The sequence below is a fragment of the Myotis daubentonii genome, chromosome 14 (genome assembly GCF_963259705.1).
Source record: "Myotis daubentonii chromosome 14, mMyoDau2.1, whole genome shotgun sequence".
Classification (NCBI taxonomy): domain Eukaryota; kingdom Metazoa; phylum Chordata; class Mammalia; order Chiroptera; family Vespertilionidae; genus Myotis; species Myotis daubentonii.
This window is the reverse complement of record NC_081853.1, coordinates 19,063,649-19,080,496: the sequence shown is the minus strand read 5'-3', so window position 1 is coordinate 19,080,496 and position 16,848 is coordinate 19,063,649. Positions and strand designations below refer to the sequence as shown.

The 16,848-nt window shown below is 56.1% G+C and overlaps 1 protein-coding gene across 1 annotated transcript in view; it reads right to left on the bottom strand.

Moving 5' to 3' along the window:
• Positions 1–3,644: 3,644 nt before the first annotated feature.
• Positions 3,645–16,848, bottom strand: part of STIMATE (STIM activating enhancer) — a 43,484-nt gene continuing 30,280 nt past the window's right edge. Inside the window, exons 3-8 of the mRNA XM_059663303.1 lie at positions 15,943–16,038; positions 12,034–12,155; positions 7,310–7,422; positions 6,334–6,411; positions 5,505–5,654; positions 3,645–4,315 (exon numbers count right to left, since the gene is read on the bottom strand). Of these exons, the coding sequence (XP_059519286.1) occupies positions 4,199–4,315; positions 5,505–5,654; positions 6,334–6,411; positions 7,310–7,422; positions 12,034–12,155; positions 15,943–16,038 (676 nt within the window). The 3' untranslated portion in view covers positions 3,645–4,198. The remainder of the gene's footprint in view (positions 4,316–5,504; positions 5,655–6,333; positions 6,412–7,309; positions 7,423–12,033; positions 12,156–15,942; positions 16,039–16,848) is intronic.

Genomic DNA, 16,848 nt, shown 5'->3' with positions numbered 1-16,848 from the left:
GGACACTAGGCTGCTGAAGAGGCTGGGAGACAGAGAAGCCCACTGCAGGCATTGGCCTGTGGAGGGAGGGGCAGGCCAAGGGCCCCCGCAAGGGCCATGTAGTTCTCTGCTACTGGCTCCCAATACCCGTCCTCGAAGGGAAGACCCCCGCAGGACTCTAGGCCTGGGGTGGGTGTGGGCAGTAGTGTGAGGTTATTTTTATACTCAAAGGCTCCAAGCAGACGGGACCTAACCAGGTTGACATTTGGTCACTCCTCAAACCCCACCCAAATCCCCTCCTGCCTGGTCCTGACCCCGGAGGCCAATGCGAAGACTGCCAGACTCCATCTGAGACGAGTGCTGACATGAGGAATGCCTTCGGACAGCTATGGGCAGAAACCCAGGGCTCCGAACAGGGCCAAGAGACACCGAGGGCAGACCCGGTCTATGAGGGCCCAGCTCCCCAGTGAGTGCTTCCTCACTGTCCCCCAGCTGGCTCTGCCCCCCAGCTGGCTCTGCCCAGGGAGGCACCTGCCTTGTAGGCCCGTGGCCTCAGGGACAAGGCTGTGGGATGCTCACTCCTCACACTCCATCTCCCAGCACCACCTGCTCCCCAGGGAAGCTTTTACTCACATTAGCAGGGAAGTGGAAATGGCAAGAGTATGTTGGGGTTTTCTTCTCAGCAGATTTTGGTTCCCACATCTGCTACGAGGTGGTGTAAGGTCCGCTTGCACGGTTTCTTGGGGAGAACCTTCCAACCCACTGGGGAAATTTTCTTGACCCCACTAAGCTGTTTCAACTCAAGAGAACACACACCAACAGCCATAAAAGTGATGGCTTCTTTAAAAAAAAATGTAGCAAGACATCAAATTTTATTGTAAACCATTTTATAATGTAAGTACATTGTCTTCCCTTTTATTTCAAAAATGTGTTTTTGTGAATCGTAACACCACCGATTAAACACCCCTTAGGCAGACAGTGGAAGTAGGCCATGGTTTGCTCACATAGGCCTGGCTTCTAATAAACTTCATGAAAAGAGAAACCAAGTTAAACCAATCCACCGCCCAGGAGCTCAAGGTGCCGACGACAGTTGGACCAGAGGTTCCCTTGCTGAGAACAAAGCCCTTCAGGCCACCAACATCCCACAGGGTAAACAGAGCGCTCTCCCCTCCTAGTTGCAGGTGTGTGAAGTTCCTAAAAGCTGCCCGACACCCTACAAAGTGGCTGCCCTGGCTGGTAGGGCATCCCCAGTGCCACCTATGCTGGTCCGGATGCAAAAAGGCCAGTGAACTGCAGTGTGGAGGGCAGAGTGGGCCGCAGCCCTGGGGCCCCTTCAGAGGGGACTCTGGGCAGCAGCCACAGCCTACACTACTGAGGGGAAGACACAACTTGGATCTGAGCCGTTACATATTTTCCCTGTAGAGGTGTGAGAGGCCAACCTTAACCCAGGACTCCCTGTTGCCAGGAAGGGGTGCAAGTTAAAGCTTGAGGCAGGCGGCCACCAGCGTACCCGAGGGCGAGCCGAAGGGCCACAGACCTCTGCCTTGCAGGTCTGTAGGAGGCAGCCACGGCTACCTGGGCCTCACCAGCACCCCTCCTTACATTCCCATAGCACAGACAGCAAAAGGAAAGAAGGCCACAATACTGTGGTCTCTTCCATTCGGATGTGGCAGTTCCACCTCATCAGGTGATTTCCGTTTGTTACAAGGAACTTGTTCAAGACCCTGACTTACAAGTTCCCATCATGGTTGTCTTGGCCAAGGTCCAGATTCTGACAAATGAGACGAACGGTGGACAATACCCAGTTGGTGTTCTGTGGTTTCTCAAGCACAGTGATGCTTGTCATGTGGCTGGAGAGCTGCACCTCATAAGGCACCTTGGAGCAGGTGGTGAGGAAATTTGCCCAGGGAAGGAGGACAGCTCGGGAGGAAGTCCCGACAGAAAGCCCCTGTGACGCAGGACGCACTCCCATAGAAATGATGTGTGCATGAGGCCACGCTGTCCAGGCCCACACAGCGCAAGGCCCTCTGTGGTCAGACACCATCCCCTAGTCAGCCAGCTTCGCAGCTGCAGCTCCGAGACCAAAGCCCTTACTGAAGATCAGGATACAGGGAGAAACCACCACACACTCACAGCCTCTGTCCCCCTCCAAACCCACTACCCAGTAGGCGCTGGGAAAAGCCTTGAGATGGGCAGATAACCTGAGTCGATATGACCCAGTTTCCATCATTCACGGACTATGGTTCTTCTACCCCATCTCCAGTTTGGACACATTGGGAACTCGAGACTGAAAATGAAGCTCTGATGCTGAGCTCAGAAGGTACAAAAACAGCTGTGGACACAGGTTGTTCAAATCAAAATGAAATAGGAGCAAAAAGGAAGAGAGGCAGCGATGCCACGAGGGACTGCTGTCTAGCAGGAACACCAGTCCCGGTCCTCCCAAATGCCAGTTCTAGTGAGGAGACACCCACCAGCACAGCCAGGGGTTGGGAGGGGCGACGGGCGCAACAGGAGAGCAAAAGCGATGTGAGAAAGGAGACCCTCCCCAATCTCACACGAGGCCCCGCCTCTTCTCTCCTGCTGCAGTCACAGATCCGGCGCCCTCAGCCCTCTGGCCCGGGGACTCTAGGGAAGAGGGTGCGAGGCAGAGGACAAGCCCGGGATGCCCGGCTTAACAGCTTGCCTCACACGTGACAATTCAGACCCAATCTTCCTAAGCGAAGACGTTTTTGTGTAGGTCTAGAGAGAAGGTTCTGGGCGGGGTGGCCTCCCTGCACCTGCCTCACTTTCAGCTCACACCTCAGCAGCGGGTATTCTGTTCCTAAACTTCCATGGCTGCCTCGGGCTTGACACAACACTGGGCCGCTCCACCTCGCTGCATCCACAGCAGGCAAGTGCCCATCAGCCCAATCCACTGCCAGTCGGCAGACTCCCAAAGCCACCGGGGCCCCTGCCCAGGCTGAGTGGGGGCCACTGCCTGGGGGCGGGGGGGGCACAGTTAGAAGTACCTTGTCCTGGCTGTGGATGCAGCCACCCCCCTGCCCTGGAGTATGTGAAAAACAGGACCATTTGGTCAGGCAGGTGTTCTCCAGACTCTTGTGCAAAATAAATGGACGTGATAACAGGCCAGGGCAGCCTGACCTGGAGCCGGGTCCAAAGGCTGGTTCTGAAGGCTGCGCCAGGGGAGGCATGGAGGCTGAGGCGACATTCTAAACCGCAGATTTGGAGGTGCTGAGGAGAGGCGAGGAACAAACAGCACTGGCCTTGCAGCCTCAATTTCTCTGGACACTAAGACCCCTTAGCCCCTTTTGTTGGTCCAATTTAACTGAGACCTCTGCCCTGCCAGCAGGAAGGCCAAGGAGCCGCAGGGCCTGGCATGCACAGGGGCACTGCACCCACGTCTGGGCCAGCTGCCTCCTGCTCGGGCCGACCTTTACAGACCCACTGAGTTTGCTGACCTCCGATAAGGACCCATCTCCGTTCCTACTGTGTTCGCTACCCTATCTTATCACAGATTACCTAACAATATTGCAAATAAAAAACCCTCGGCTTCTTCCTCCCACCATCCCATGAAAGGCAAACGAACCCATTTCTTTGGGGGTTAAAAAGACTTTTTAAATACAATAGTATGAAAATATAACTTAAAAATATAAAAGTCAACAGCATACGGAAGACTTAAAAATCTAAGTTTTGCCCATTAGTCCCATAGGAAATAAACACATACTCAAAAAACATGAACACTGTGACATCTCGTAAAACCGGCTTTAGAAATCAAGAGTTATAAAATCCATTTTGAGTAAGAAAGCACTGCGGTTCCAACTCCGTCAATGCGTGACTTTTAGCCCCAAACCTGTTATGTCTTCACTCCCCGGCCCTGGGGAGGGGCTCTACCCAGTCTGTGTGCGCGTGAGCTTTTTCCTCATGGCCACCCCGCCGGACACCCGACAGGGCTCCGGGGTCCCTCACAACATCGTCGGACGACAACAAAGGAAGAAAACGCCTGGCTTGCATATTTGGTCAGTGTTTGTAGTGCAACTGAGTGGGGACCTCCAACAGCCGCGACCCGCTCGGCGCCGGCTCTTCCTCCCTCTCTCCAGTCACGGTCCGGTCGCTGGGAGTGGGCAGAGCGCGAGGACGGAGGTAGAAGAGGAGGGAGAGAGGAGGGGAGGAGGGAGGCTGCAGAGCAGCCGGCCCCCAGACCTGACCCGCACAGGATGCGTCATACAGGCAGCCCGAAGCGGTGCTTCTTCTTCTTCGCAGGCCTCAGGGGCGTCAGTCTGCAGAGGTCCTCCTCCACGTCGGACTCCTCCATCTCGTCATCGGCCGAGATCAGGATCTGAGGCAGCGGAGAGGCATGGCCCTGCGTCACCGCCGGCGGTGCCTCTTCCTCTGCCCGCCCTGGACCCCGGCACGGGGTGCCAGCCCCTCCAGGCCTCAGTCTTGTATTTCTTTAGAAGAGTGTGATGGGAGGCTACTTTACAGAGGGGGACAAGCTGGCCCACCCCACCCCCCTCCACGGGCTGCTGAAACCCTGGCTGAGCGGACACGAGCACACCTAGCGCCTCAGCCTGGATCGCCAAGCCCTCGCCCATCGGGCTCAGACCTCCGCCTCCTCTGTCATTCTGGTGGATCCTCCGAATCCCTGCTGCTCTGGCCGTCACCCACACGACCCGCTACGTGACCACGTCTGCTCCTCCCTGCACAGAGGCTGCCTGCAACGCTGAGCCTCACCTCAAGTTCACGGAGCTCCTACAACACGACCGGCCCAGGCCAGATGCCAGGGTTCCCCGTTCTGCCATCTATTCCACTTTCAGATCTCCCTCAGGAAGCCCAGGAGTGACACGGACTGCCCCGGGGTCCTCCAGGGTTCTGCCAACGCCTCACCAGCAGACCTTGTGGTCATGCTGAGCTGTCCAGGCACCGCCTTCTCCTCCCCGCCTACGGCGGCCTCTTGGGGGAGACACGCTCTCGGCCATTTCTGAAGCCCCTCGCAGCGCCCTGGGCAGCACCGGGGGAGCTGAACAAGGGCTCTCACGGGGCAGCCTGCCCCGCCGGCAGCACAGAAGTGGCACGTGGGTGCCGCCAGCTGCCCGGGACACACGGCCTGGCCTCGCGCTCCTGTTGATGACCAGGAGTCTCCCTCAGGCCCAAATCTTCAAGTTAGGAAACTTGAAAATAAGAGATGAGAACCCCTACATTTCAGACATTTCCAGCTGGCTCAGCTCAGCCAACACTTCCCTCGCTTGTTAGTGGTTCAGGGAGTCAAACACCTCGATGCTTCAAGGCCACGGTCAGGCCCGTGAGAGGCCTTGACAGCGTCCCTGGCACAAGGCAGTTCCTCCCTTTCCTGTCTTTCTCCACCGGCGTGGGGAGTCCGGGGGAGCCACCCCGAGCAGGGCCTCCACCTTCCTGCCCTGGGAAGGCTCACGGGGCAGCAGGAAGGGGTCCAGGAGGAAGGGGAACCGTCTCCCTCCCGCTGGCTGACGTGAGACCCCTCAGGTCAGCAGCATGAGGCTCGGCCCTACCTCCGACTCCGACTCCTCGTGGGATGCGGCCCTTCGGTAGCGGACCTTGCTCCCATTCCTCGAGTCCTGGTTGGCTCCCCTTTCCTCCAGTTTAGCTTTCGTCCTCCCCTTTCTCATGAGGAAATTGTCCACTACCCAGAACATCAAAGCCTGTAGGGAGGAAAGGTACAGATTACTCGGGATAAGCCATGTGTGAAAGCAAAGCAGGGCAGCCCCCACACCCCCATCCTTCCCACTCCCGATGACAGCACCTGACCAGGCAGAGAAAAACCTTATCCATCCCCCTATCGCTCAGAAGCTTGAAGAGAGAGTCCTCATCTCTATCTCCTTTGCTTTATCAGAGAAAGCCCTGCCCTCTTTATCCCCAGGGTTACTGTGGTGGTAACTGATGAGACAGCCTGCCTGGGGCCTGGCTCCAGCCACTGACGAGTGGGACCTGGGACCAAGTCCACCGGCTCCTCCCTGGGCCGGTCGGCCAGCACTCGGTCACATCTGTCAAACCCAGGTTCCTTTACGGTTTCTTCTCATACCTCCTAACTGCTAGCCGGTGTGCCTGTGAGTTTCTCTTGAAACTGTGGTGAGAATAGCTGACCTAATGATTCTCACCGAGAAGTCGCTGTCACACAGGTGGGAACCTCGGCAGGGGGCCACCGGGCAGGGAGGGCAGGACAAAGTCCCTAGGACCCTCCTCCTTGCACAGAAGCCCTGGGGCAGGGATCTGCCTGGCGAGGCAGCCACCCCGCCATGCCATTTCCAGGTCAGGTGGGACCCGAGAGCTGTCGGAAGGCAGGGCGCTAACAGGGGTAAAACAATGCAACATGGCACTGACATTGACAAAGAAGGGGACGATCAGCATGACGATGGCCAGCTTCAGGTCTGGGTTTTCAATGGGATTCAACAGGGCCACCTGGAAAGAGAAGCAGACTCCGTGAGGTGGGGGGAGGCCACAGAGAAAGTGCTTGGAAGGAGGGGCCCTTGGGTCAGACATTCGCCCCAGCACCTCACACCCAGGGCTGCACAGTCCCCAGGTTTGAACGCTGACGAGGGACCCTCCTGGAGGCCACCGGAGCAGTCAGTGCTCCCTGTGGTGTGGACGTGGGCAGTGAGGTCACGTCAGACACCACCACTGAGGTGCCAGACCACTTCCTCACCGAAATCCTGCACCCCCACCACCTCCTGGACTATGGCTCTATAACGCCTTGATTTGTTTTCTCAAAAAATAAAACTCAGCCACAAATAAAGCCAAAGGATGGCAGAGCCACCTGCTCCCAGAGGCTTGTGGGCATGTGGAGGAAGGAGGCAGTGAAGGTGTGTGTACACTGGGCCGGGGCCAGAGGGCAGAGGGCAGAGGGCAGAGGGCAGGGTGGAGGGAACCTGGCAACAATGTGTGACCAGCTGCTGCCTCTGGCACCCAAAGGCTCGGTTAACCTTGGCCGGGAGAGATGTGTGAAGAAGGCATCTGCAGATGTAATGAACACCTGCCTGACACTCGGTGTTGCAAGGCCTGAAGACTAACATCAGACAGGACTGTATTTTCATGGGATTTATATACGTGTCCCATTGGCTTAATCTGGAGCAGATGTCTGTGTCATTGAGGTGGATGGTGCGAAGTAAAGAAACTGACTCGTTACTGCTCTTGTTAGGTAGCCAGCAGCTGCCATATCAGACCAAATCCAGGGTCTACTTATGGAGCTAAAAACAAATAAACAAACCACAAATTTGGTTTTCCAATTGGGCCGGTGTGGCAAGGGGAAGGAGTACTGTCTTAGTGTCTCAGAGAGCTAATGAAGAGGCAAGAGGCAAACCTTTTTCCACTGAAGTATCAGGAGGATGAAGAAGACAACAGCTTTTTCAAACATCATGATCACGATGTACAGCGCACACTGGCCGACCCAGGCTCCGCACTGCAGAGGGTCTCCTGCCGGGAGAGTGGGCGCTCGGTCACACAGCTCAGAGTGGGGCCCAGGCTGGCGACGCTTCCCCACCACTCCCCACAGCCCTGCCCCATGCCAGAACCCCGACTCTAAAGCTACTCAATGAACCCCCAAAGCACCAAGAATCACCTCTGCCCGGACGGACAAATGTGGGTGTTTAAAACAAAACCAGAGAATTCCTAATTTGGAGATACCAGAGTGTCTTTTCTTTCAAGAGATTCTAAGACATAATTAAAACGCATCAAGTTAGTGAGTGCCTGCTGCTGGAGCCCAGACGCTGGCTCTGTGTGTCCGCTGGCAGCAGGAGCTGTGTTAAGCAAGGCTGCTATTATTACCCACTGTTGATTTTTCCAGTGACTGTGGTGCTGCCCCCCCCCCGCCCCCCACCATGAGCGGCCAACATTTTTGAATTATGAAGGCAGCAAACAGCCTCCTTGTTCATCTCCCACGCCCTCTCCCTACTCCCCTGCTGCTTCAGCCCTAAAAGCAGAAATGTGCCTCTGGAGGAATTCAGATTCTGCCTGGGATGGGGCACCCAAAACACCTTGGACTGGGGACAAGGAAGTCCAACGGCCGGGAGAGATGGGCTGTGCCTCGGGCTGACCGAGGGCCCCGAGGTCCCATCAGTCACTGTGCTTGAGAAGTGAAGGAATCCACCGGTCCACAGGAGGGGACACTCAGGCCCAGATGTGCCTCCGGATGTTTCAAAAGGAACTAGAAGGGTGGAGGACCAGCCCCTCCAGGGAGAGATCACTTCCTCAGTGAAAGGCAGGACCCACGGGATGGGCCTCTGAGGAGCAACACACGCCTCCCCAATGGGAGACCCAGGGGAGCGGAAGGGTGAGGGAGGCTGCTGGCCAGAGGAGGGGCTGGAGAGTAACATTTCAGGGCAGGCAAAGGCCCCGATCCAGGCTGAGGAAAGAATGTGGCCCAGAGAGAAATCTCCAGCTCCTCATTCGATGCTATCGTTTTCGTGGCAATCCCTGTGCCGGCACCAGCGCCGGAGGCCGCAGCCCTGCCGAGCCTGCTCGCTGCACCCAGTGGGAGCGCAGGGAATGCCTTCGCGCAGCTGTCATGGACACAGCAGGCCATTCCCTTTTCTGGAAAACCCTGGGAGAAGCGTGCAGAGAGCACGCAGAAGACATTGTTGCCTCTCCGGAGGTCACCCTATCTACTTCCACTTCTGGGAGACGACACATGTGAGCCAAACCGTCATTTCAGAAGCAAATCTCTCCCAGCTAGATCTTCAGGGGAGTTTTGTAGTTCAGCAGACTACCTTACCTTACGGAGAGAAGTTCTCAAAAATGACAGGTCAAGATATTTGTAAAAAACCGTTAAGTAAGACTGGGGACAGCCAGACAGAAAGCACTGGTAGGAAATACCTGAGTGGGGACGAGAGTGTTCAAGAGTCAACAGAACAAGTGGCAACACTCACTCTCTAAAGAACCGACTTGCTCAGTGTGTTTGCTCCCTCTGCTCTTCACTTTTAAGTGACTGACAAGAGGGACTGTTCTCTCATCTGCCTCTTGCCCCTCACGCTGCTCTGCGTTTCAGAGCCACAACTTAGCGGCAGCTGCCTCTTTCTCATTTAGATGCTTTAATAAGTGGGGGGAAAAAAACACATGGAAAAAGGAAAAAATCAAGCATAACCCGACTCTCACATCATTTCCTCCTGCGCATCATGAGCCCACGTGCTGTTTTTCTGATTTCTGTTCCATTTGAGAGTCTTAGGTTCCCTGTGGTCTCATCTTTTAAGGACCAACAAGCCAGGCATTCATTCTTTCTGTGTCACGCTTTTTACCACGCCGGACACCCTCAGGCACATGGACACTTTGCTTTGTTGAATTATTTCCTCAGGATCAATTACAGGAAAGGGGCCAAGAGGAGGGACCGCGTCTGTATCTAGAGAGGTTTTGGAAGGGAGCGTGAGGGCGGGACGGGCGGCCAAGGCCACGGACCACTGGTGCCCACGGGACACAGACCGGGGAGAGCAGCCCAGTCACCAAACTGCAGACACCACGCAGCGCCTGGGCCGGTCTCAGCCCTCGGGGCTGGGTGGCATTCCCCAAGGCCCATGTTCTTGTTAGCAAGTTCACCTTCTCTCCTAGGGGCCATGGAAGCACCTAGACAACAAGCCCCTCTTCTTCCTTTACTGAGAAGAGCGCTCTGGGGTCCACATGGAACGGCTGCCTCAAGCGGACGGCTGGCTGACAGGTGTGGCCGGCAGAATGATGGCCCCACAGAGACGGCCACGTTAGTCCCCAGAACCTGTGAACATGTCAGGGAACGTGGCCGAAGGGGATTAAGGCTGCAAATGGAATTGCTAGTCTGCTGACTCTGAGACAGAGTCGGGGGGGGGGGGGGGGGCGTGTCATCACAAGGGCACTTCAGAGCACAGGGAGGTGGCAGAATGTCCGAGTGACTGGATGTGAGAGGAACTCAACCTGCTGTTGCTGGCTCTGGAGGAGGAGGAAGGGGCCCCCAGCCAAGGACCGCAGGCAGCCTCGGGGGCTGGGAGAGGCCAGGAAATGGACTCTGCTCTGAGAGACCCAGAAAGAACCAGTCCTGCTGACACCAGGGTTTCAGTCCATGAGACCCACGTCTCACTTCTGAATTAGGGACTGTAAGGTAACAAGTTTGTGCCGTGTTAAGCCACCAACTTTGTGATACTGTGTTGTAAGAGCAACAGAAACAAAAGAAATGGGCAGAAATAGAAATCGGGCGACGGAGGACACACACTATCCTCCAGCACCTGGGGTGGGAGGACTCGAGGCGTCCGTGATCAAGTGCTTCCTCTGGAGACACCCTGGTGCGGTAACGCGGACTCCCGAAGGCAGCAGTGGTGGCCCAAGGGCAGGGGCCAATCGGGTAAGAGGAGGCTGGCATGGAAATAGATTCAAACACCCACTGCCTTCTTCCTCCCAGTCTACTCTTGCAGATGCAGAAAAAATACCCCGGAACAGGTGGAACCATAATGCCTGGTGTATCAGGACCAGACCCGATCTCCACTCCCAGGTCACCGAGTGGCTCGCGACTGGCTGTGGTGGACTTCCTGGGCACCGGTGAGCGACTGTTGAGAACCCTGCCTTCCAGAAGGATCTTAACAGCAAGGAAGCAGTGATGAGCACTGTTCTTGGAGGTGAGGGGAGGCTGAGGCACCCAGGGTAGCAGCCAGGAGCCACCCCAGGCACTGGCAGGGTGAGCTTCCTGTGTCGCTCAACCCCGCAGGGTGCCTATCCTATGCCTGAGGATGCTGCTGCTTTGGTCCATGTGCGCTGCGTCCGTTCCATCCTCCAATTGAGGAGTCCACAACTCAGGGCTCCTCGGAAGCCTGCCCTGGAGCCACAGGAGCACACGTGTGTGTCGGACACTATCTTAGGTCAGTGACTCACCAGGCATCAGGTAACGAGGCTAAGAAAAGCCCTCCCCTGAGCTCATCTCCCCTCAATGGAGACACACAATTACTAAGATTTCTAGAAATACCCGAGGCACTCATCACAGCCTGCTCCACAAATCGGTTCCCCCTTTAAAATGTCAGTCTCTAGTGAGTGTTGGGTCATGTGGGAGTGAGCAGCCCTCGGGCGCAGGAAAGGCGAGGAGGACCCAGATTTCCACCTGTATTCCCTCCCTCTTGAGCTGTGTGCACCTTTCACGGCGAAGGTTCCACGTATGCTGTTCCCACCGAGAACAGGAGCTCCTTCCTCCAGGCAGCAGGGCCAGCTGTGACGGTGGAGGGAGCTGCTGTCCCCTGACCCCGAATCCCCAGGTCCTGAGTCACCAGGTCGTGAGTCAGCAGGTCCTGAGTCGCCAGGTCCTGAGTCACCAGGCTGTGGCAGAGCCCGGAGAAAGCACCCTCGCCCGCAGCCCCGTGGAGGCCACATCGGCCGTTTTTCTGGGAGTGCAGAGTAAACGGCATTTGTGCTCAGGACCAGCACGGGGCAGCCTCCTACCCAAGCTGTGTCCCATGCGGTCTGACAAGGTGCAAGGGGGTCGGAGCTGGGCCAGCATCGTAAGTCACCTGCTTTAAGTCGCATCTCTGCGAGTGAGGATCGAACTGGTGTCCTTGGTGACTGTACGTGTCAGATGCTGGGGGGGAGGCCAGCCCATAGGAGGTAGCAAGGTGACGAGCCCAGGGGGATGGACCCTCCAGTCCTGACTTTTTGTAATGAAATGGCCCAAGGAGAGGACAAACAGAAAGAGGGGCAGCTCCCTACTGAGCACCTCCAAACCAAGAGCCACCCCCATCTCTCTAAGGAGGTGGCAGCTTGGCCCAATGCGGTGGCCTCATGACTCTGTAGGTGGGCCGCTAGTGCCCTCTGGTGGAAGAGGCCAGCGCTGTCCTCTCTGCATTTAGTGTATCTCCTGCTACAAGACTGAAGCCAAGCAGTGAAGTGAGCACCCACATGCCCTGACGCGGGGCACTCTGACGCTGGGGGAGGATGGCACTTGGGACCCAGAACCAGTCCCTCCACCACGGAAGAGATAGCCACCAGCTCCTGAATCGTCTCTGAATCCACTGGCCTGGAGGGCTGCACAGGGCAAGGAGCCCCGCTAGGAATCCCCCACATTCCCCGCCAGTGTCCATGGTACGTTACCATATTCGCCAAAGCGCAGGGACTCCCACTGCTGCCACTCCACCAGGACGCTGACGGCACGCACCCCCAGGTAGATGAGCAGCATGCCCACGGTGGCATCCAGGAGGAAGTTGATGAGGTACCTGTGAGGAGAGGGCACAGTGGCACCGTCAGGGAGCCAGAGCCGGAGTCGGGCCTGTGTGCTGACCAGAGCCAGTGTCAGGGCTGACGGCCCAGCACTCTGCCTGGCCTGGCTCTGGGGGGGCGGGGGGCAGAGAGCCGTCGATGTGCCTGAGCAGGAGGCCACAGCGTTCTCCTCTGGGAGCCCAGGGGAAGGGCCCTGTGCAGTGTGCAGCCCCTCTTCAGGGGCTGGACAGCTCGAGGGAGGGGTGGAGGAGACAGAGAAACCTGAAAGACCACAAGTGCTTCTGCCAAAACAAAGACTCAACATAAGACAGAATGGAAACAGCCAAGGAAGTCAACAGGAAAACAGAACTTAATAAAAATACCTGCTCCATGACTGTTCAGTCCAGCCCACCCAAGGCCCCCAGTCAGTGCCACTGAACCAGGCAGCTCAGGAAATGGCCCTGGGGGCTCTCAGACCAAAGAGGGCAGGGCCGCCCAGCCTCACTCCCCCTGTGCGTCTAAGCCTGCCATGGAGACAAGTGCAAGTCAGGGTTTCTAAGGAGCGAGCTTTCCTTCCCATGGACAAGGCCAGATGCTGAAGGAGAGGGGAGGAGAGAGGCAGAAGGCTAGGCCCACCGTGACCACTTGCTCATCATGTCTGTTTCCACCTGCCTGACCTCACCAAGGCAAGGCCCCTTGCCCACTGGCCCTCTCCTGGGGGCCCTGCACCAAGATCTCTCCGGGCACCCCTGGCCACAGGCCCAGCTCTGCAGACAGACCGCAGGAGACAAGCAGTCACTGGGTCGCTCTACCCTCTCAGATGCCACAGGGCTCAGAACCCCCAGAGCAGCTCTGGGCTCCACAGACCACGTGCGGTGCTTTCGAGTGGCTGAGGCTTGAGGCATTTTATGCAGACTCAGCCCCCACCCCAAGGCCCGGGCTTTGGTGACATGCACAGCCCTCTGACACCAGAGGGTGCACACTCTGCTCGGTGTAGTCAGGACCCAGAAACCAGAGGGAGGGGCGGCGTTGCCTCCCGCCTGCCCTTCCTCTTTAAAATCACCAGGGGTCACTCTCAGACCAGAGACGGAAGGAATAGCAACTGCTTCCAAGACAATTTCTCCACATTCACAGCTCCAGGCCATGCTGCTCTTAGATGCTCACATCTAATTGGTTTCAAGTGGTTCTCACATCTGAGACCTGTCCTAAAAATAGTGAGAACACCTACTGCACATTGCAGGCATACCTCCATTCACTGTGCTTCACAGAGGATACATTTTTAACAAACTGAAGGCAAGACCCTCCAACAGCAAGAAGATTGATTACCCCTCGCTTCACTGTGATACCCGCTTTGCTGTGGGGGCCTGGAACCGAACCTGCAACATCTGAGATGTGCCTGTACATGTGTTAGCTCACTTGTTCCCTCACCAAATATTTATTTGCAGCCTTGGGATAAAGACAGAAACCTCTCTACTCTGAACTCAACACAGATAGGTGCCATGGCAGTCAGTATCGTGTGGGGCCAGGCTGGCTGGGTTCAAATCCTAGCTCCCTCACTCTTTCCTGTGAGCTATAAAATCACTCTGTGCCTCAGTCCCCCAACTGTAAATGAGGATCATCAAAGTATCGACACTGCAGGGCTGTTACGAAGATCAAATGAGTCAATATATAGAGACAGTACCTGCCAACAGTAAGTAAGCACTAGAGAGAGGTGTTCATAGAACAGCAGCCCCTCAGAGGCACTGAACCCTGGATGTCAGAAAGGCTCACCTCCCACCCAAAGCAGCATCCCCAACGCAGGGGACTCCTAAAGCCACAGGAAGCAGCTCATCCCTCTGTTTCTCCTCTTCCTGAGCTGAAACTGGCTCCCCTTCTAGATCTGCAAACTCCCAAGATGCCCCAGGTCTAGCCCAACCCTTCCTCCACCTGTGAAAAGTAACACGACAAAGCGAAGGTGGGCCTGGCATAAACCCCAGGGCAGCACTCACTCTTCAAGGCCCAGGCTTCGCTGTGCACAGCCCTGACACCAGGGGGTGCACACTCCGCTGAGTGATCAGGGACCTGAGAGGTGAGAAGACCGGAGGGCGGGCACCTCTCATTCCCCAAGCAATGCCCGCTCTGCCTTCTAGTCTCCCACCCAGCAACTCCTCAATGACTGCTGGAGCTTTCGTGTCCTCCCAAAGTTTTAATGGCAATACAGTGGGGCCTTGACTTATGAGTTTAATTCGTGCCGTGACGGAGCTCGTAACTCGAATTACTCGTATGTCAAATCAAAAAGTGAACGAGTGAGACACGTGATGCTGGGCTGATGTTGTGGCGTTCACTGTGATGTTCGCTGCGCCAACTAGCGGTGGGGTATCTGAAGCTGGCTCATAACCCGAATTTTAGCTCGCAACTCAAAGCAAAAAATCGGCCGAGAGACAGCTAGTATCTCGAAAAACTCATTAGTCGGGACACTCGTAAGTCAAGGCCCCACTGTATCCTCCAACTGAGCTATTCACATCTTCACTGGTAAGTGTCCCTATGGTTTCAATGGGGCTACTCATCATCTGATGAAAGCTCTGATCCTGGGGATCTGGTAGGACACAAAGGACAGAGGAGGAAACTGAGGCTCAAAGAAGTTAAGCCACCCTCCTGAAGTCTGGCCTCTGCTCTTTTCATCACCCCAAGCCCTATCCTGGATCCCTTTTCCTGCGGGTCACGCACTCGAGGTCTGTCAACAGCCCCATCCTGGCTGTGGTTCAGTCTGTCATGTCCTGCCTAAAGCCGAGGCATCTTCTTTTTGTTGATGCAAAGGGGAGTGATGTGGCCACGGCTGCACCAGGAGTTAAGTTTTCCGGCCCCAGCACCTCTAGGACACAGAGCTGGCTCTCAGACTACCTCCACCAATGACATCAGGACGATTCACCAGAGGGTGGCATGGGCTTGCTACTGGGCTCAAGGACCAGAAGGACAAGGCCCTTTCCTAACCATCTCCCCTGCACGACGATCGCCCTTCCAGTCCCCTGCTTGGGACAACACCCAAACAGGTCACAACCTTACCCGGGTCTTACTAAATCTCAAAACTGCACACTGTCACCAAAAAAGCAGCTTAAAAGAATCTTCTAGTCCAAATGATCTTAAATGCACAAGAAACCTCTTGGCAAGGAACTCACCAGCCCTCCACCCCCTTCTCCCATAGAGACAGGGCAGGACTGGAGGGCATCCCAGGCAGAGGGCAGCTGGCAAATGCACAGAAGCAGGAGATAGCTGGCAGGGCTGAGAGCCACCAGGAGTCGCTCTACCATGGCTGAAGCACCAAGTCTGAGCCAGGAAGGTAGTAGACGGAGTCAGGGATAAGGCAGGTGAGCCTCCCTTTCCACTCCGTCTGCTGAGTGAGAGAGGTGCTGTCAGCAGGGAGGACAGCGTATGATGGCCCAACGGGGGTTTCAGGCAGATTGCTCTGGGGCTGTGTGGAAGGCACACTGCACTGACAAGGTGGAACAACCCATGCTCTTCGAGTCAAGAGGTCAAAGATGGTCAACAAGGGCTTCGAACCTGAGTGGCTGACATCACAGAGAAGCCCCACGTGTGTCCTGTCCCAGCACAGGACATCGTGCTACCCAGCCGGGAAGCTGGGAGACATAAGGGTACCAGAGAGGCAAGAAACAGAACTCAGATTGATCAGCAGAACTCAGATCTCTCGGAGGAGCAGAGGACAAAGCAAGCTGCCCCTCCCCGAGTGAGAGGAAACATGGCTGGCAGCAGAAAGACATTTTTAGTGATGGGACAGGTGATGTTTGTACTCAAATACGAACCACTTACAGTGAGCAAGGGTCCTCTTCGGTGAGATCCGCTAGGTACACATTGGCAAAGTGGATGAACAGCATTCCTATGGCTTGTTTGGAAGTGTCTAGAAACCTGTACAAAATAGGATTGGCACTGGTGATCACACTGACAGGAGGGGAGTAACCAATCTGGGGAAAAGCTAAGTCTAAAGTAGGAAAAAAGCCACTGGGAGACCCCAACTTCCAATTACTAATCACCTCTTCCTGGGCCATCAGTACTAACCCAGGCTTGGTGATTCAGTGACTTTTCAAAACCTTTAATAACACTGCACTCAAATCCCTAAAAGCCACTGATTAATAACATACAGGGTAAGCGAAAGTAGGTTTACAGTTGTTCACATGGAAAATAATACAATCTTATCTAATAAAGAGAGAACATGCAAATTGACCATCACTCCAACACACAAGATGGCCGCCCCCATGTGGTCAAAGATGGCTTGCAGGGGAGGGCAGTTGGGGGTGACCAGGCCTGCAGGGGAGGGCAGTTGGGGGTGACCAGGCCTGCAGGGGAGGGCAGTTAGGGGGAACCAGGCCTGCAGGGGAGGGCAGTTGGGGGGAACCAGGACTGCAGGGGAGGGCGGCTGGGGGGGGACCAGGCCTGCAGGGGAGGGCAGTTGGGGGCAACCAGGCCTGCAGGGGAGGACAGTTGGGAGCGACCAGGCATGCAGGGGAGGGTAGTTGGGGGGGACCAGGCTTGTAGGGGAGGGCAGTTGGGAGAAACCAGGCCTGCAGGAGAGGACAGTTAGGGGCAATCGGGCTGGCAGGGGAGCAGTTAGGCATTGATCAGGCTGGCAGGGAAGTGGTTAGGGAGTGATCAGGCAGGCAGGCAGGTAGGCGAGTGGTTGGGAGCCAGCAGTCCTGGATTGTGAGATGGATGTCCGAC